The following is a 20,677-nucleotide window of genomic DNA, read 5'->3' as shown; positions in this document are numbered from 1 at the left end:
ACAAAAGGCTGACTTTGCTGGGAAGTGCATTCTTCTTGCCCTCACACCTTTCTCTTTTCTGCTGCCTGGAGTGTAGATGTAATGGCTAGAGCTGCTGTAGTTATTTTGTAACTTTAGGCAACTTTGAGGGAAAAAAACAAAACATGGTAAGGTAAAAAAATAGTAGTTTCTTGAGATGTTGATGACTACCTGAACTGTCTCCAGACTTCTTTTATATGAAAGTATACCTCTACCACTTTTAGAGAGAATTATCCTGTATCCTGTTTCTGTTATGAGTAGCTGGACACAATCCCTACACTGATGTTGGCATTCTGACATTGAATTTTTATCCGTTAACACTTCTTTGTTTTCTGGAAGTATCAATTAATACCATGCAGGTTGAAAATAATTAGCTGGGTTTCGAAGTGGCTATAAAATAAACATTAAATAGACAAATGATTCCAAAAGGAACATTTTAAGTGACTGTAAAATAATTATTAAGTAGGTGATTTTGATGACTAATGTTGCAAGATGGCAAATGGTAGTCAGAGCTGAGGCTTTACTCCCATCTAAAAGTGGACGAAGATGTACACTTGGGGTTTGTCTTTGTAGTGGGTTTGAAATCACTGAGGTCAAGACCTCATGGCACCTGAAAAATGGGATATTTGGAAGTTACATGGTTGGTTCTCAGAGTGTAATCATAGAAACTAGGGAGTTCGGAAGAAAAGTTTATTTATTTATTTATTTGCATTTTGTACACAAATCCGGCCAAAGCTTTGCTTACCTTTGTGTAGTTGTTATTTTCTTACTCTGCTTCTTTAAGATCTGGCAGGCTGCCCGACTCAGAATAGATTGCAAGTAATTTCCTGGTAAAACCCCCAGAGACTCAAGGCAGAGCAGAGGGGAAGAGCGAGATGGAGAGAGAGACAGCAAGGAGAGTGCTGTTAAGACAGCTGCTACCTCCAGGTATTCCCAGGGGATGCTCATTCTGACAAGGACCCCTTAACCCTGGCGCCTCTGTGTTTATCTAACCTGGGCTTGTATCACACTGTGTTAGTTACATGGGTCTTTGGATATCATGCTAAGCAGTTTTTCCCACGCTCTTTCATAGCCCAAAATGCAGCAGAGGCTGCTAAATGTTGATGAAATTCTCCTGAGAGAAGAATTTTACTTTACCTTTGCTCCCAGTTCTCAGGGTAAGCTGAGGCTCTCCTCACACTGGATTGCTAGTTATTTTACCCAGGTAAAGGTAGAGATCTAGGGTCAACCCAAACACTGCAGGAATAAGCTTTTGCCAGTTATACCAGTTAGGAATACTTTCGGCTGCAAGTAACAGAGGACCTGACCAGCAATGTATTAAGCCAATAAGGGCTTATGTTTCTCACATGACAGGAGTGTGGAGTCAGGTAGTTGGTTATATCTGTTCAGTAGTTCAGTGATGTTAGGGCTGTAAGTTGATATCTCTGTGATTCCCTTGGCCATTTCCTCACAACTGCAGAAAGCCTGTCACAGCTCCTGGCGTCATATTCTTGTTTAAGGCAGGAAGAGGCAAAAGAGATGGGAGAGCTCGCCCAGAGCCCTCAGCACTTTCAGTTAAGTCTCTTTGCCCAGAGAGACATGGCCACCCAACTGAAAGTGGAATATAGCAGAGAAAAAAGATTGGAATCAGCCAGTTGGCAATTCTGGAAAATCAACTGTAATTCAATTCAACAAAGCTAAAACTACCCTGAGGAATGTGAACTCCTGGAAGGGACCTTGGTTGTCTCACTCATTGCTGTTGTGTGGCACACAATAGATGTTCAATAAATATTAAATATATGTTGAATTCAAGACCAGAACTAGGGTGAGGCAAGGTAGGTCCCTGGGGCAAAATATTTAAGGAGACACTCACTTTCAGCCTTGAGCAAGTACAAGGTTGATGTCTGTACAATCCTGAGATTTGAGGGTCACCTTAAACATTGTGCCCCAGCCACGTACCTTACCTAGCCCTAATCTCAATCCTGGTTGGATGATTATAAAATGAAATTTCAAGAAGATATGTGAATTAAACACTTTATAACGATAATATTTATGAAATATTATTCTTAAATTGTGCCATATCATAAACAGTAAATAAGGGATTAATTCACATTCCAAAGGTTGGAAGAAAGAATAAAAGACTATGATTTATCAGACATGGGCTCTAGGGAAACCTGCATATAGACAACAGCTGAAACATGAGTTTTAAACATCTTGAGAAAATGTATTTCTGTGCAGAGAAAATTTGGTAAGATGCCAGACTTCAATGACATCTTATCTCCACAGTGTACTTACGTCATTAAAGGAGAGATTAAATACTGTCATATTTTAAATCTTATGCAGAGATTGGCAATCCAAACCAAAAGCAGAGTTTTCATATATTCATACATTGCAAAAATAATTTTAAAAATAATTTGTGGGGGAAAAAACCACCTCACACATCACTTAAAACAAGCAAACAATCAAGTAAACACTACAGCTCTAAAAGGAAAGGACTAAGTGAAATTGTTCATCTCTACCAGAAGGAATTTACACTGAGCCTTACAAGCAAGGACCCCGAGGTGAGACACAGGGTCCTGTTTAGGACCCATGAGTGCCCTGCTTTGCTCTGCACTGCTGTCCCCTGTCCTCCTCTGCCATGAAATCCTTTCAGCTCTCCAAGGAATCTCTTCCTTGAAGCCTTGTCTCTTCTTCATCTCATTTTGTAGTCCTTCTCTGAATTCCCAAAGCAATTTCTCAGTCCCTTGCCGTAGCTCTTGAACACGGCGGCTTTGACAGAAGTGGAGATCAGTCTTGACTCTGCCACTGTCTCACGGTACATTTTCAGGCAAGGGACTTCTATTCAATAAGACCCTCCATGTGAGTTGGCGTGCTGATGTTGTGCAAAGCATGGAGCAAGGGCTTGGTCCCTGGCCTGGTTATAATGGTCATTCCTGTCCTCTGTTCATGCCTGCTTCTTACCCTGTGCTATGCTATAACCTTCCCTCTAGCCTTTCCCCTCAAGGTCTTGCTACTGCCACTCGAGGGTGACTTGGCGTCTCTTACAGCTGAGGTTTTCAGGCTTTGGTGTGCGTTAGTTAAGACCATCTGGAAACGTGAAAGTGCAGACCCCCAGCACTCACACCTAGAGATGCTATTTTGCTGTGTTTGGGGAGGAGGGTGGGCATCTTTATTTTTCAATGGTGGTCTCAGCACCCCTGCTGGTCCCAGGTCTTTCTCTACAGCAGGGCTTCACCTGAGCATGAATGACATTTTGGACTGGAGAATTCTTCAATGTCAAGGGCTCTCCTCACATGTTTAGCAGCATCTCTGGCCTCTACTCACTAGATGCCTGTAGCATCCCTCACCCCTGTTGTGACAACCAAAAATGTTTCCAAACATTGTCAAATGTCCCCTAGCAGGCAAGATCATACCTATTTGGAACCACAGCTCTATAATATCACCTGAAGAATTAGCACAGTCCCTCACATAGCCAGAGGTGCTAAGGGTCTCTTTAGTTGAATACAGTTCAGCTGGGTTCAGTGAGGGAACTCTCACAATGTCAACAACATGAACACACACCTGTCATTGTACTTTTCCTGGGGTTTCCCAGTCTCCACTGCAGAAACCACGTCTCTCTTCAAACCGTCTAAATCTTTCATTTCAGTCTTAGGCTACTCGGAGCACTGGGATCTAATATTTATTCCAGAGAGGCACTTTCTAAGGGGAAACGTCCTGAGAAGACACTTTTTTTGTTTGTCTGTTTGTTTGTTTTTTGTTGTAACTAAGATCCACCTCTGTGTTGCTGGTTGTTGGTTGTACACGCGACCCACCATGAGAGGGGGAGAGGGGATGGAAGGGAAAGAGGGAGGGAGGGGGAGAGAGAGAGGAGGGAAGGAGAGAGGGAGGGAGGATGTAATTCAGCGTATTACCACTAGAGGTCACCAAAGAAAACCCAAAAAAGTGCTGCCTGGGGCTTGAGAGTGTCTCTCTTCCCCAAAGATTCCGCTGAAAATTTTCTCTGAATTCAAGCAAGAGAAGTTCCATGAATCTCGCCGAGAATCATGAACAGACAGACCTCCATGCATGTTCAGCTTTCCACAACCCATTCCACACGATTCTCGAAAACCAGGCAGAGAGCTTTGGCAGCGGCAGGCAGCTGCGCGCCAGGACAGTGGGATGACGGAGCCTTAACCCGGTCCAACGCAAGGAGGCCTGGTGACCATTGCCGCAAAGTGTCCTTTGACTTTGCTGCCGGCGGCTCCACTCGGCCTGTGCCCCCAAATCTCCAGGTCTCTGCCTCACGGGCGTGGGTGTGGGGAGTGGTAAGCAAGAGCTCTGGGTAGACCCCCTGGGACCTCTCTCCCTTCGCTGCCCGGGCAGTTACTCTCCATCTCTGATCTCTTTATCTTCTCTGTCCCCACCGCCAATACCTTCTTCGAGGCAGCATGACCTCTCACCTGGTTGTCACGAGCGTGGTTTCACCTCCCACTGGCCAGCCTGTCCCACCCTCCTGTTCATTTTCCACACTTTATCCAGAGGGGTCTTTCACAGTACAAACTGTCGCCCGCTCACTTGAAACCCTTTGTGGTCTCCTGCTGCTTTCAGTACAGAATCCTGACTCGCTACCATGGTGTCTCAGCATCTTGGGGATCTGATGCCTGCTGACCTACCTGCCCAGTTTCAAGTTTCTCCAAATTTCCACTTTCCAAATTTCCTCCCAGCCTCCACGGCTCTATCTCACCCCCGCCCCTACATACACCCCTATCCTTCAGTCAGACTAAAATACTTGCGTTTCGCTCGTTATACTCCTTTCTCTCTCACTTTGGCCTTAGCACTTGGGAAATAGTGCTCTCCCTTCTCCTATCCCCGCGACCCTCACCTGGATGACCTCCACCTCCTTTAGGATTAAAGGTTAGACATCAGCTCCTCCTCCGACAAATCTTGAGGAAGCTGCTTAGCCGCCTCTCCTGAGCTGCCGCGGCTCAGCTGTGGGATTGCTGTAAGCGTTGTCTGTCTTTCTCCCTCTTCCCCCGACTCCTAGCACAGCGCTCCGCACTTATTAGACGTCTGTTGAAGGAATGGACCGAACTGGCGCCTGACCCAGGGACCTGCGCAGACGCGATGTCAACACTAGGTGGCGCTGCGGCCACGTGCATCGGAGGGCAGCCTCCTTCCTGCCTTGCGCAGGCCCGCCTGGATGGGCTCTGATGTCACCACGCGGGCTCCTCCGTGCTCAGAGAGGGTCTTCTGGAATCAGGGACGCTTGTTCAGTGCTGTGATGCCGGTGACATATGTTTGGAAACAGGCTCTTGCCCTGGTGCCCTCATGCAAACTTCAGAAACTCTGACTATGGCCTTTCTTCACCAAAACCCTACCCCATCCTTCCTTCTTCCAAAGTTCCCAGTTCTTAGCAAATTTTATGTTTCCTGCCTTGCTTAACTAGGGGACTTAAGTACTCAAGTTTACGATTCTAAGCTATTCATTCAAGGGCTTGCTTCTTGGAGTAATCTGCTCCAACTGTTGCCTTGAAAATATCACATGATAACTATTAGCTATTTGTTGATGAACTGGGTCATTAAATGATGAAAAAGGGTAGCTAACATGGGCATTTCAAGTACCATGATAGGCTGGGTGGCAGGAGAGGATGTAATTTTTTTCTGGATATATCAGATTAGACTCCAGAGGTAACTGCTGCATGGTCACTGGGAAGGGTCGGCTGCAGAGATGCGTCAGGTGGGGTGTTTTCCGGGACTCCACCCTGCTCTCCTCTGCGTGGGTACCATCACATTGTGCTTTGAGATGCTTCTGTAGTATTTCACAAAGGTGGTGGAGTACAAAGAGCCCTGCTTGGTCTGAAGCCCTGAGCTTCACTGTTGACCAGGATTTTGGGGCAAGTTCCTTGACCAACACAAGCCCTAGTTTTCAAGTCGCCAGAGGCAGGGGTGGCACTCGATGACCTTTCAGGGTCCTACAGTCCTAATGGTGTGTGAATTTCTGTGAGCCACACTGACCGTGGGACCTGGACAAATCGCCTGATTTTTGTGCTTGTCAATTTCTTTATCTGTGAAATATGAATCATAGGAGTAATTAAGTCATAGGGTTTTTAAAAATTGAGATGAAATTCACATATGATAAAATCAGCCATTAAAAAGTGAACTGTTCAATCATTCTGTTGTGCAGCCACCAGCTATATCATGTCATCACTCCAAAAGGAAAGCCTGTCCCCATTGAACAGTCACTCCCCATTGCCCCCTCCTCCTAGGCCTCGGCAGCAACCCATCTGTGTTCTGTCTCTGAATTTGCCTCTTCTGGATAGCTCATATACAGTAAGGCACCTACATATGAACCTTCAAGTTGCGAACTTTCAAAGATGTGAACATGCATGCCAGCCCCTGTATGCCTCCCGTTGTGTGTACTACTGTACTTTTCAAGGTACTGTACTGTAAGATTAAAAAAGTTTTCTTTACTTTTAGTGCTTGTTTTTTATGTATGGATTATTTGTGTGAAGAGTATTATAAACCTATTACAGTGCAGTACTATATAGCCAATAGTACTAACTAGTATACAGTGCAGTACTAACTATAATACCGTGAGTTGGGTACCTAGGCTAACTTTGCTGGACCTATGAACAAATTGGACTTACGAAGCGCTCTTGGAACAGAACTTGTTCGGATGTAGGGGACTTAGTGGAATCATACAATATGTGACAATTTATGTCTGGCTTCTTTCACTGAGCATCCCGTTTTTGAGGTTCACCCACTATCAGTACTTCCTTCCTTTTCGTGGCTGAATAATATTTCTCTGTAGGGACACACTGCATTCTGTTCATCCATTTGTCCACGGGTGGACATTTGTGTTGTTTCTACCCTTTGGCTCTTGTGAATGGTGCTGCTGTGAACAGGGGTGTAGGTGAATTTGTCTGTTTTCAATTCAGCTTAGAGGGTTTTTGTGAGGATTGGATGTGTGCTTACCACACAGTGGGAGCAGACAAATGTTAGCGATTGAAGTTGTTAACATTATCCTGAAGGCTTTCAAAGAGGGCTCCACAGGGTTTCTTCCTCTGGCCCTGTCTCTCAGATCCGGGAGCCAGACCTCACTTTCTTCCACCCTCTCCGCTCCCTTTCTGCTGCTGTGGCTGGTGTGGGAAATCAGGGCAGGTAGAGGAGGGTGGGAAAGGCAGGGGAGAGGCAGCGGAAACGAGGATGCAGAGGAGAGTGGCTGGGACAACGAGTGAGCAAGTGGTGCTGAGTGAGGGGGAGGGGCAGGAAAGACACAAGGTCCCCGGTGGATTTAGAGGAGGAGCAGGGCACGTGAGGGCTGCGTCCCTAGTTGCTGCTCTTACAGTGGGAGGGGAGGGCCGGGGCTGGTTGCTGAAGAGGGTCAGGACCAGGGATGCCTCAGGCCAGGACCACGAGGGCGGGAGTGGAAGATGGCCGGACAGCGCACCGGTGGCCTCGCGCGTGAATCCTGATCACAGGATTCTGGGTGCAGCTGAGGGATTCTGTGGGGTGGAGTCAGGGCTGGAAGCTGGGGACAAGCTCTGGGAATTGTCACCTTGAGATCAGGTGACAAAGCAGTAACAGGCGAACTCAGGTTTTAAGGAAGTTAGTGCTGCCGGAAAGGCAACCCATCTCTGGAATTCCGGGAACCTCTGCTTTCAGGGCTGGAGGAAGCAAAGGACGGTTCACGTAACTTCAGGCGGAGCAATTTCTTCCCGATGTGGAGCAAAGCGCTGGGGCCTAGACAGGCAAAGGCCTCCTCTCGGCCTGGCGTCCGAGAGCCCTGAGAAGAGCCGCTCCCCTTTTCATCCCTGTGAAAGGCAAGGAGGAGGGAACCTCCGGGTGCCTGTGCTTCCCCGAACCATTTGCTCTGGCCTCGGCTTTCAGTCTGAGATTCCCTCTCTCTAAAGTTAAATAAAAAGTTAAATAACGAGAACTTTGTGGGGAGACCTTATGGGTTGTGCCGGAGGCAGCAGCGTTCGAGGGCGTGAGGGTTGCCATCGCTGATGGATGAAGAGCCAGCACGTGGGGGGCTGGGGGGAGAGGGGAGCCTCGGAGTCAGCGGCAGAAACCTTCTAACACCAGTTCTTACTGCACCCTGAATGCTGTTTTGCTGCACATCCGTCAAGCTCTCTTGCTCCTCTCATTCACAACTCACTCTAAAAAAGAAATTTCTAGAATCCCCCATTTACTGGGTCAGTGGGCTCATAAGATTAGTGTTCCTGGAGCAGGGCTGGAATTTAAAGGTCAATTAATCCAATCCTTTCATTTAACAGAGGAGGAATCGGAAGCCCTGAGATTTGTTCTGACCTCACCGGGAGTGCGTTGCCGTCAGGCCTAGATCCCGGGTCTCTAGGCTCCCAGCGTGTGGCTTTTCCACCGTTGTGCGTGTTCTCAGAGCCCCAGCCCGGCTGCAGGGTCAGGACAGTTCGTTCCATTGCTCAAGAGACCTCGCAGGGGGTGCTGCTTCCCTGCATCTATCCTCTCTCTTATTTCTGAATATTTAAAACACAAAAGCCAAGCTGTAGAAAAACGATATATCTATTCTTCAGGAGAGAGAGTCTACTTACCTTTTTTTCTGTCCTGAGAACCTAGTTAGGTGTTAATGGGCACTAACCAATTAATACAAGAAAACATGCTAATTACTGGTAGGAACCATCAAGGCCCAATACTGAGAATCTCAGTGAAGACAGAAGCAACAAAAATTAATCTTTAGACCAAAAAAGGAGAATATTAAATCTGGAGTCAAAGGGAATATGGAAAATTCTAAATAAAAGAATAAAGCACATAAGATTGGCTCAAAAAGAGTTTGGTGAAATGAGACTTATTTTTTATGGCGGGAGGAGTGCTTCTGAAAGATGAAAGTGTATCGGGGATGGCTGTATGTTTAAAACTATTGTCCAGGCCAGAGATCAGAGGCTTTCAGGACTAGACAAGCAAGGAATAAATATGACAGGACATAGTTGGTGTAGCTGAAAGTTGGAAATTCTGGGAGGTTTGAGAAGGTTCTTGTGAAGTGGATGAGAGAGCGTGCTGTGAATTTCCTTCTCAGCGAGGCTGTGGTCACCCTGCCCTGTCAGAGGCAGGCGAGGAGGCCTGAGCCCCACTGACTCGAATGGATTCCCTCTCAGATGGCGGGGACGGCACGCCACGACCGAGAGATGGCGATCCAGGCCAAGCAGAAACTCACCACGGCCACTGACCCCATCGAAAGGCTCCTCCTGCAGTGCCTAGCCAGGGCCTCCGCGGGCATCAAAGGGCTTGGCAGGTAGGACCTGGGCTGTGGGTGGTGGGAAGATGGAGGAGAAAAGCAGGGTGCAGCCAGATGAGGCGAATTCTGGCGGTGTGGCCTCGGGCACTCACTCACTTCCTCCTGGGTTCTCAGCTCCTTGTTTGTAAAATGCAGAGTTTGGAAGCACTCATCTCTGAGGTCCCCTGTGACAATTTTTGGTTCTTAAGTGCAGCTACTGGGACAACTTGAGGTGAAGGTAGAAGCGTGTCTAGGTATTAGAGACACCTAGCAGGGCAATGAGAGAAACACTCCCTAAAGCTGTGGCAATAGGGGCCGAATCATCCCAGGAGATTGGAAATAGTTCTCTATGTTATACACTAGGACCTTGTTGTTTATCCATTCTACATGTAATAGTTTGCACCTACTAACCCCAAACTCCCAGCAGGGTTCAGGAGAGGCTGAGAAATGCCTTCTGCATGCCCAGAAAAGGAAATGGATATGCTATAGAAGTGTTCACTGAGCTTAGGGTCAGAGGTTTGGTGTGAATAAATATGGAAAGTTCTCTAATCTTAAAGAAATTAGGGGCCAAATTAGAAGAAGGAGGAAGGAATACTGATTTAGATGCAGTTGCAGGTTTTGGAGTTCCACTTGTAGCACTGGTGTCTCCATCACTTCCAGGGGCTTCGGAATTGCCTGTCAGATAATCAACAGCTCACTGCCCATGGGCCTCCCCCAGCTCCATAGGAGAACAGCTTCTGTTCCCGGCCCTCTGAGAGTGGGAGTAGCCCTCAGGACTGAGAAACCTGAGTGGAAAGAGATTGTAAGCGTCCCGAGGGCAGGTCCTGAGCATTCTCTCTTTCCAACAGACTAAATCCAGTGCCTGCCATGCACCAGGCATCGTGACATCTTGGGGGATTCATGGGTGAACAAGGCTTCCCCTGGACTCATGGAGGACTTAGACTCAGGACGCTGAGAGCCACAAAAATGGGAATCCTCCTGGTGTGAGAGTTATATGTTAGGGAAATGCAGGATGCCACGCCAGGGGCCTCCAACCTCCCATCTGGAGGCTGCGGCAGGCTTCACTTCTGCTGAGCTCTGGAATGTCACTTTCCACAGTCCCCCAAATCTCAGACCAAGCTGAGCTCTGTCAGAAGCCCAGGCTGTAGCCAGGCTGTCACAGTCCAACTGGAAGACCAGTCCACTTCCCTTTAATATTGTATCACTCCACCCTCTACCTCTTTCATCCTGGGGCCACATTCTTGTTCTCGGTGCAAACCCTTCATGACCACCACCCATGGTCCACTTCCTGGCCCATTCAACTGAATGCCTCCTGCCATCTATGCCATCTCCACCCCACACCCTTACCACCCCTCCCACCGTGAACCAGTTTATCGTGAACAGACACCGTCTCATCCTTGGCCGTTTGCTTGAACGTGCCCTCTGCCACCTCGCCTTTACTGGCCTTGCCCTTCCCTAAATTTCTCCTCAGCTCAAGGGTTGGCTGCCCCTTCCCCCTTTTTTTCTTATTATTAGACTGGGATTTTGTTTCTGTGAGGACCACAGAAGTAGAGTGCCATTTTCATCATGTCACATCACGGATGCATGCGTGCTATCAACATGGTTTATCCCTACTGAAGTTGACCTTGGTCACCTGGCTGAGGCCGTGCCTGTCTGGCTTCTCCAGTGTAGAGTTACTCTCCCCACTGCCTTTCCATGTTGAACTCTTTAAAGGGAAGTCTCTATGCAGAGTCCTACTTAGGGTGTGGGGAGTAGGCTTTGCTCCTTCAGGACAGAGAATGAACATAATTTATTTGAAATTCTTCTGCAGGAGAAACGTCTCTCCTCTCACACTTATTTATTCAATCATTTACTTAAACCAATATTAACTCATGGATATTCATTTTATAATTTGGTTTATAATTGAACACTACTTATTGCTCAAATTGGTCCAGTTTTGGCCTTGGGAGCTCTTCAGTTGGCTTCTGTGTCCCTTTAAGGTATCCCCATCAGTGTAGAGTTTTTTCCCCCTTACTTTCTGGTATAAGGTACTCCAGTCTCATCTTGCATATTTCCTGCCCCAATTCTAGGATCAGAGATTTCTCCAAGAAAGTCAGATACTTTTACTGGAGAATTGTATTAGAAACCAAGATCTAGGCTGTAGATGTGCTGGTTCTTACTGGGTTGTTACTTCCAGGTCCTCTTAGCTAGAACAAGGAAATATATGTGTTTATACTAACCCGTGTGTGTATGTATATGTATATATGTATGTAATCATGTATACATTATATATTAATCATCTACGTTTATAACATGAGTTCATACTGATGTCTCCAACTCAATCCTCTACCACATGGATCAGATCCTTCTAGCTTACTGCCCTAACTTAGCTATAAATCCCCATTCCAACAGTGAGAAGCCTGGCTGCCACCATCCACCAGCCATTCATTTAATTGTTCAGTGCTAGGGTACCCGTATAGCAATATGATAATTGTTAACTCATATCTCCACAGGAAATACCTTTGTCAACTAGAGTACAGAAGTTAAGTGCAGTTCTTTTTGTCTTTAGTCTTACAAACTCTACTCGTTTCCAGAGTTACTTAAGTCGGCATCTTCGTCTCCCCATCCCCCTTCAGTGAGATTGCCTCAAACTTTTAAACAACAGTTAGATTCTCTTGTCACGGTCTGCATTCCTTCCTGGGATCCCCTGAACTCCTAACTAATTTTAATGTACACATTAAAGTGTACTCTTTGTACTGTGAGGTTCTATGGGCTTTAGCAAATGCATGTCCTGTATCTCCCATTATAGTATCATACAGAGTAGTTTCACTGCCCCCAAAATCCCCTGTGCTTCACCTAATCTTTCTCCCCTTCCCTTTGTCTTTTTACCACCTTTATAAGTTTTGCCTTTTTCAGAATGTCATAGAATTAGAATCATCCAGTATATTTTTAAAGGTTTGTTTTCTTTTCTGAGAGACTGGGAAGAGGCTCACCAGATTTGGGAGGAGGGTACAGAGAAGAGTCTAAGACTTGTCTTTTACTTCAGAAAAACCTTGAGAGTGGTTTTCTTCTGAAATCTTTATTCTTACACCTTGTTCTCTGTGTTTTTTCTTCTTCTTTTGTATGTGTGTTTTATCTTCAGAGCGTTTCGAATTATGGATGACAATAACAACAGAACCCTTGGTTTCAAAGAATTTGTGAAAGGGTTAAATGATTATGCTGTGGTCATGGAAAAGGAAGAGGCAGAAGAGCTTTTCCAGAGGTCTGATAAAGATGGAAATGGAACAATAGACTTTAATGGATTTCTTCTCGCATTAAGAGTAAGTGGTCCGATGAATCACCGCATCTACTGGGTTTGGCTTTCGAGTGGTTTGGGTTGGCTGTTGTGAGGCTTGGTTTTCAGAAGCTGTTAGCACACCGTGGGGGAGGCTGGCAGGAGACCGAGTGCAGGCTCAGGGATCTTGTGGAGCAGTCATAATGCACATCCTTTAGCAGCACACAAACAATTGCACATCACTGAGAGGAGTAAGATATTTCATCACAGATGATACAGGAAAAGCTCATCTGCTTGTGTGTGTCTGTGTATGTGTTTCTTTCCTACGTATCTAGCCTCCAATGTCCAGAGCCAGAAAAGAGGTAATTATGCAAGCTTTTAGAAAGTTAGACAAGACTGGAGATGGCGTGATAACAATTGAAGACCTTCGTGAGGTGTACAGTGCAAAACACCACCCGAAGTACCAAAACGGAGAATGGACAGAGGAGCAAGTGTTCCGGAAATTTCTGGATAACTTTGACTCACCCTATGACAAAGATGGAGTGGTGAGTGAAAGAGCTTAATCTAGTGAAATTTCTTCTATCCGATCTGTAATTGTAAATGGGAAACAGACTAAAAACCTTAAAAATACTTATACCATATTTTTTATAAATAGAAGTAAAATGTTTCCTTGGTGACTATCTAGAAAGCTGAGAACGAAAGTAGTAAAAATGTGTGTGTGTGTGTGTGTGCCCATATATTGGTAGGGGAACCACATACAGCGAAATACTCATCATCTGAAGACTGTGGTATTTTGGTTAAATGTTCTATTTCATGGTTGCCGTATGTACCATACACAACTAGCCTAATTCCAGGGAATTTGATGATAATAACGTACATTTAACTTCAAGATGAGACCATAATTCAATTTTAGAGAACATGATTCACAGAGCATTTCAGGATGCTGCATGCCTTTTTCATACACCCTTATGAGCATCATTTGTCATCACACTTTGCTACATGGAAATGCCATTTCAGGGAAGTGTTCAGTAAAGGGAATGCCAGATAACAGAATTCACTTTGATTTAATCTTTGGTGGGCTTTGAGATGAACTCGCATTTCTAAACTCCAGTGAACTTAAGGACAAAAGCAACCACGCATCTCCAATAACTGGTGTCTTCAAGTTACAAACGTGTCACTTGGTAGGGTAAGGAATTATACCTCCATAACTGTGTCTAGGCTCAGATGGAAATGTCCTCTGTCTTTTATCAACAGCCAGAAATGGGATGTTTTTTTTTTTCAGTACGCGGGCCTCTCACTGTTGTGGCCTCTCCCGTTGTGGCCTCTCCCGTTGTGGAGCACAGGCTCCGGACGCGCAGACTCAGCGGCCATGGCTCATGGGCCCAGCCGCTCCGTGGCATGTGGGATCCTCCCGGACCGGGGCATGAACCCGTGTCCCCTGCATTGGCAGGCAGACTCTCAACCACTGCGCCACCAGGGAAGCCCAGAAATGGGATTTTTAACCCAAGATCAGTTCTGCCCTGAGGTGTCCTGAAGGTTATGGTTATGGGGAAGGGAGTTCTCTGCGTGGCTGAGGCAGCAGAACCCTGGGGAGGGTTACTCCTGACCCCTTAGCCACACAGGAAGGATTTAGTGGGACAGTGAGCTGGAAGCAGAGATGGTAGAAAGAAACAAGCCTTCTCATCCTGAAGGGAATTTCCCCCAATTTTTTTTTCCGTAAACTTTGTGGTGAGTCCAATGAGCGAGGGTTGAAGAGGGCAGGAAGGAGATCTTTCTGTCCTTTCTGCTGACATTTTCCTGCCAGGGACAGAGAAATACCCTTCATTTTAGCCCGAAGTGATTGCAGAGGTGGATAAAAAAGGAGCCTAGATTCTGTCGGGCAGGCAAACGCGTAGGTACAGAAACAGCAGAACCGTATGTTTTCTTCCCATATGGCTGCCCTTTGATCTCTGAGATGGCAGTGGAAAAAGAGTCAACTGCCATTTCCCCAAATTAGCCCAACTCTACATGGGATCCCAGGGTGTATTTACCTCTTTTCTGCAGGTGGTTCCTCCTCGTTGCTGGGGAAACCTCAGCTGCCCTTTTCTCTAACCCAAGTCAAAGTAGCCAGTTGTTGTGATTCAGCTGATTTAAAGCTCTCACCCCATTTCTTTTGACATTTATCTTCGCAAGCCACATTAGGTTCTCAAATACTCGTGAGGGTTACTGGGGTTTTTAGCAGTTACAGCATTTGATGTCACCTGAATTTCACAGACCCTGCATAAATCCCCACTCTGTGCACGTTCACCATCTGGGGAATGGATTCATAATGCAGGTTGCTGGCTGCCCTGAAGAACTGAAGAATCTGATTTTTTTTGTGCTGGGCGTGGGGGGAACAGATGAAGCTCAAGGATTTACAGTTTTAATAAGTATCCCAAATGACTCTTATTCACAGTTGTATTTGAGATCCTTGCCTCTAAAAGATTCAGAAGTGCCTGATTTAATGACTACATACATTATGCACAGGAACCTCATTTAGCATAATTATGAATCTAAGGGATATTTATTGAGTGCTTACTGTCTCCCAGCCATTGTGCCAAGGACTTTACAGGGATATTCCATTTAATAGACATAATGAAAATGTTTCTGAAAAGTGACATGCGATTCACACTTTTCCACGTTGAATCATTTTAAATGCCCAAGGAACTGTCAGTATAAAGGAACTCCAGATGGAGCTTAAGGTTGGATAACCGGGGAATGCAAAGGAGGACAGAAATAAAGAAATGCAAGAAAAGAGACGTTAATGGTATTCTAATTTTTACCAAAGCTATGTACATATATTATTTAATTCTACTTCCAGACACTGATAAGCGCAGCTCAATTAGTAACTCCATTCAACGCCTTTCTTCCAACTACTTTTTGCTATTTTGGGGGGACAGACAGGTGGAAGAGGTCAGTACAGGGAGAGGACTGTGGATCCTGAGACTTTTTTCTCTGTTCACTTATAATTTCAGCAAAAAGAGTAAGTGGGTCATTCAGCTCACGTGATTCGTGGAAGAGATAGCTATGTTCCCAAAGACTCGGTGGGAGAGGAGTTTGCTGTTATGGACTAGAAAGGGGTTTTGAATTGTTTACGGATTTCACTTTTTGTGATGTTTTCAATCTCTCACGACATTGAAATTTGAGGGCTAACTAGAAAAACAATAAATTTCCAAAACAGCCATCATTATTGTGTCTGCATTCTCCCATATAAGCAAGTCTATACTTGGGGCTACATTCACTGGTTATAGAGATCCAACCAGAGGACAATTATTTCCCTCAATCAACCAATTGTGTCAGCCAATATGGTTGAATTAGAGTGTACGTTTCACCTCCACCTCTTAAAGAATAAATTGGTAACAGTTTTTTCTTTTTTCTGGAAGGAAAGTAAAGTAAAATCCTAGCACAGATAAAAATATTAGTTGAAACAGGCATGGGAGAAGAGAGAACCCAAGGGGGCATGGAGCAGGGGGTATCTTTTTAACTTCCTCTGTGCCTAGAATGAGTAACATGTATCTTAAAAAAGCATGAAGCCCAGGAGTGTTTAACAGGAAATCTGTTTCCTTACCCATAAGACTGAGCTCCATTTTTTGAAAGGTAAAACATTTCTTGTCTTGACACAAGGACATGAGGTGATGTTTCTGACGTGTCACAGAAAGACGGTATTCACTGTGGTTAAAGAAAACTTGTTTCTTATTCTGAGTTTCAGTCTTGCTTACGTGAACAGAAGGGCTTCTGCTCTTAAAGGAAGACAAGACCTGTATCTCACTTTCCATTTAGGTTGGTTTGGAAATTTTCAAGACTTTCTTCCCCTCTCCCCCTCGGCCACCCCCTCACTCCATCGTCAACCCCACTTTTTCTCTTGTTCTAGATCTGTTCCTCAGCTGTGTCCCTAAAAAGCGACTGAAATTTCCCTCCCATTTACAGGTCCTGGAGATGGGCCTCCACTGAAATGGTGAGAAGCAAAGTTTTGTTTTCGTTTCTTACTTTTCCACTGTAGGTGACCCCCGAGGAGTTTATGAACTACTATGCCGGGGTGAGCGCTTCCACGGACACCGCTGTGTATTTCCTCATCATGATGAGAACTGCCTGGAAGCTCTAAATGTATGACCTGGGCACCAGGGATTTGAGTGCTGCCATGTGGCTCCAAATGATTAAGCATCAGCTCAAAACCAGGATCATAGCTGAGTTCACGTTCACCCCAGGGTTTCTTCCGTGCTCACGTACAATGCATTTTCTAGGGCAGAAATGACGAAACTAAGTAGTGAACTGTGACTTCTCTGAGGCTGCTTCTTTAGCTCTAAAATAGGAATTAGTTAAAATAACGTCCGAAAATCTCCTAGAGCCAGGCTGATATATCCAGGTCTCTAATAAACATTAGATTTCTTCCTTGGCCATTAATAAAAGTTTAAGTATTATCCCACCCATGCACCCAGAGTGTTTCTCCATATCCTATTAGATGGTCCATTTCTAGGTGGAAGAATTCACCTATTTTTATGAATGACTGTAAATCTTCATGTGCCTCAGTCCCAATTTGGGGACCAGAAGGAGACCTCACGTTCGCCTCTATTTCTATAACTGAATGTTGAGTTTCTCTGCCTGTGGTTTCGGGAAGCCTCTGTTTGGCGAATAGATTTAAAATGACTTTTTTGGGTCATTTTAAAGGCTGGTGTGAGACTGGAGACCATTTCCTTGAGCAGTAGAGCCAGGACTGTTTCTGTGGTTAAATTCTGAGGCTGGGCTGTGCTCTCAGAATTTATGTGGGACATCTCAGCTGTGAGTGGGCAGATCATATCAGTGGTCTGCTGGAGTATTCAGCTCTCCCCTCCCTGCTGTTGGCCCATCACACTGAAGTCCCCACCAGCACAAGGAGGTGGGGCATGGCATAGACTAGGATCACAGGCACTCCAAAGCAGCTTTTCCATCCTGACACTTCGTGTGTCAATGCCTTCTCCTCCAGGTCTAAGCTTTGGCTTCATACTGTTGATGTGTGAGCATCTCCCCAGGAAAGGCTTCTAAGCAAAGGTAGCCCCTGCTGCTGGAAAGTAGATACTGAAACTGCAGCTCTCTCTCTGTGTGTCCTGTTTCTGGGCCAGAGATAAAAACACGGTGACTAACCCTCTGGCTATGGTGCCGGAGGGAATGACCTTGTTACTCAGGGACAGTCCTTTTTGTCACTCTGTCCCTGGCTGCACTCATTCCCTAGTTCAGGGACATAGATTGGGGTAATTTTTCCCTTTATGATCTTATGTATTTAAGTGGCTCTGGATTTAGTGTTGGAACACACTTGCCATTTTTTGTATCAATTCATTTGTTTACTTTTTACTTCGCAGATTTGGAAGGTGGGATCAGGATATACATTGATTTAAGAATTGTGAAAACAGATGTTTCCAGATGATAATGGTAGCAATCATCAAAGAGGATGCCTTGCTTTGTTTGTTGTTGAGAAGCTAAACTCTCAGTTCTCCTGGTGACAGGCTGGAAAAGAGACATTTTCTTGAGGATGAGAGCATCCCCATATCATGGGAAGCTAGCTTTTGTTTTGCAAATTAATGGCACAAGTCTGGTTTTCCATTGGATTTATTATGTAGCCTTATGTAGATGGTGGCAGTCCAAAAGATGCCAAGTATTATGAAGAAATATGTAGGAATGATGTAGAAAGCCAGAAGAAACTATGAAGAAATGGACAGGGAAAATATCCATGTCTTCTGCAGCCTATACCTTGCAGATTGTGACTAAGGAGAGGCCCCCGGTTATCTGCGCACGGTGGGGTTCAAGCCTGCTGCTCTAGATAATTTGTGTCTTTGATTCTGGGAATGACTCATGCCTCTGCTTAACTGGGGCCATAGAATTAGCATGTGATTCTGAAGAAGGACTAGGTTGCAGCTATCAGCTTTGTCTTCCCCAGCAGTACTTAGCTTCCTGTCTAATTGGGGCACAGGACACTGCTATCAGATTTCTGCTAATCCATGCCTCACAGTGTATTGGGTCACATTAAGTCACCTCCCTTCTAGCAGGTTAGGTTCTGGACTGCAGCGAGGATTCCACCACGGCCCCATTGCCCTCCGGAAACCAGATCTAATAACCTGATGGTCAAGGATCACTCCACTCCTGTTCTCAGTCTTAACCTGTGATTTCTGGCCTAATCAGCGATCACTCATTATTTAAATCTATTCCTTCTGGTAGCAGTGGGAGGAACAGAGAAGGGTCATTAAAAACATTATTTGCTCATATTTTTTCTGTGTATATATATATATATTTTTTAACTTGTACATTTAAAACATTACTCCCTTTGTAATTAAAAAAAAAATAGATAAACTGACCACTTAGGTAAGAGGATAAAACACAAAAAGTGTCTCCCAAAGAACCCTTGGGAGCGCTTCAACTGTTAGGCCTGGGCCGCAGATAGAAACCTACACAAATAAGCCAAAGAGCAGAGGATGAGATTGGCAGCGTTTCATGAAACAGGAACAATGAGAATTCTGAGAGTCAGGATTGGTCAGAACAAGCTACCAGTATCGGTACTGAATCTGGGTTTCTAACTCCCCGCAAGGCAAACCCAGGGAAGAATGGAGGAGCCCTGACTCAGTCGCTATCAAGAGCTGGAGCACATCCTGCCTGAATTCCAGTTAGAGGGCAAACAAGAAACCCAAGATGCATGAGTTGAATTGTAGACTGAGGCACAATTCTTCCAGCCAGTCTGCGGGGCTGATTTTCAGTCATTTAAACCCTGATAGGATTTCTTTCCAGACCCCAGATGGCCCTCTGGAGGACAATGTATGGTTCTTTGTGGTTTGGTGGCAAGCATGGAGTCACGTTTCATACCGTAATAGCGGCTTTTAAGGCAGAGCTGGGCCTCCTCCAAGTAGGCTGCATACATTAGGGTTTTCGGGTGAAAAGACATCCCGTCAAAAAATACTTATTGAGCCACTGCCATGTGCCATGTTCTTTTCTAGGCTGTGGGGATAAGCAATGTGCTAGAATAAATGCAAACAAAACTACTGGCTTTGGGGCCAATCTAACTGCCCACAGTCTTTAAGAGATCAAAGAGGAAGGGAAGCGTGGACACTGAAGTTCCCCTCTCTGAGTCTCATCTGGCTTCTGAATCAGGGAGGCTGGGACCCTTCACATGGTGGTGTGTGGAAGAACTATGTAGTGGATCTGATGGGTGTAGACAGTCAAGGAAAATACCCTTCTATTCTTGGCGGTAGGTCACTGGCCCTTCACTTCTCCTGGCCGGTATGGGACACCTCACTGAATCACAAGAGTACAAGCAGGTCATGATTCAACCCTCATCAGGCTCCCTACAGATGCAATTTATTCTACTGATGTTTAATCAAGTGGAGGTTAAATTAACCAGATGTATTCTAGGATGGTGTGTGGGTGCCTTTCTACCCTTTCCTCATGAAATTCTACTAACACGCTCTGAGCAGTGTACCTTTTTGGATTTACGCGTCTCTCTTTGGGGCATAGAATAAAAAACAACTTCACAACTTCCAGTTTTTCAGATTAGTCAGCAAACTTGCTTTCCTGGAAATTATAGGCTGTTCTTTTAAATGAAGAGCTTGTTGAAAGACGCAACAAAGTTTTAAATTTTAGAAATTCTTATGATTGAAGGGAAAACAAAGGTGCCGAGGGTCTGATAGATTGTTATATAATGTTATTTTCATGTAATTGATCCTTTGAAAGCCGTATTTCTAAGCATAATTTTACTCCTCCAAGTTGCTTGTATGAAAATGACATAAACCTTGATAGAGAGAGCTAGTTATTTGTTGTAATAATAGTAAAAAAAAAACTACTAAATGAATCCCCTAAAATTAAGTGTTCTAAAACAGATGATGGGTGAAATCTGTTGAAAGAAACATAAACAAGTGATTGCTGGGGGTTTTGAGAAGAGCACTGTGTGAGAAGGGATCTTTTTGCCATCTCAGTTGGTGTGGTGAGGGGTTGTGGTGAAACAGCTCTTCCTCTCTGAGAATAGCACGAGCTTTTTGTTTCATTCTCACACCTGCTTCTCCAGAGCCAGTATTTCCCCTCATAAAATGGAGTGGAAGGTGCTCCTCAGGAGAGAAACCCCTTGAAAATATGAGCAACCAACCAGTAGCTGAGGTTGGACCTCGCCACCACCAGAAAGGTAGACAGCATCAGGGAGGGAACATCTCAAAATGTAATGGTCTA

The 20,677-nt window shown here is 45.2% G+C and overlaps 1 protein-coding gene across 1 annotated transcript; it reads left to right on the top strand.

The window, feature by feature from the left end:
- The first annotated feature begins 9,109 nt into the window (after positions 1-9,109).
- Positions 9,110-16,601, top strand: CAPSL (calcyphosine like). The gene is made up of 4 exons (XM_067730060.1): positions 9,110-9,246; positions 12,350-12,527; positions 12,817-13,026; positions 16,500-16,601. The coding sequence occupies exons 1-4, from the start codon at positions 9,110-9,112 to the stop codon at positions 16,599-16,601; spliced, it is 627 nt and encodes a 208-aa protein (XP_067586161.1).
- The last annotated feature ends 4,076 nt before the right edge of the window (positions 16,602-20,677 follow it).

Source organism: Pseudorca crassidens, chromosome 3, assembly GCF_039906515.1.
Source record: "Pseudorca crassidens isolate mPseCra1 chromosome 3, mPseCra1.hap1, whole genome shotgun sequence".
NCBI lineage: Eukaryota > Metazoa > Chordata > Mammalia > Artiodactyla > Delphinidae > Pseudorca > Pseudorca crassidens.
Note: the sequence above shows the minus strand (reverse complement) of the source record. Positions and strands in the feature narration are given on the sequence as shown.

Excerpts from the sequence above, each read along its gene's own strand:
- CAPSL (XM_067730060.1), top strand. The coding sequence starts at position 9,110 with ATGGCGGGGACGGCACGCCACGACCGAGAGATGGCGATCCAGGCCAAG. Across the intron at positions 9,247-12,349 it reads GGCATCAAAGGGCTTGGCAG|AGCGTTTCGAATTATGGATG; the intron begins GTAGGACCTGGG and ends TTTTATCTTCAG. Across the intron at positions 13,027-16,499 it reads CCTATGACAAAGATGGAGTG|GTGACCCCCGAGGAGTTTAT; the intron begins GTGAGTGAAAGA and ends TTTCCACTGTAG.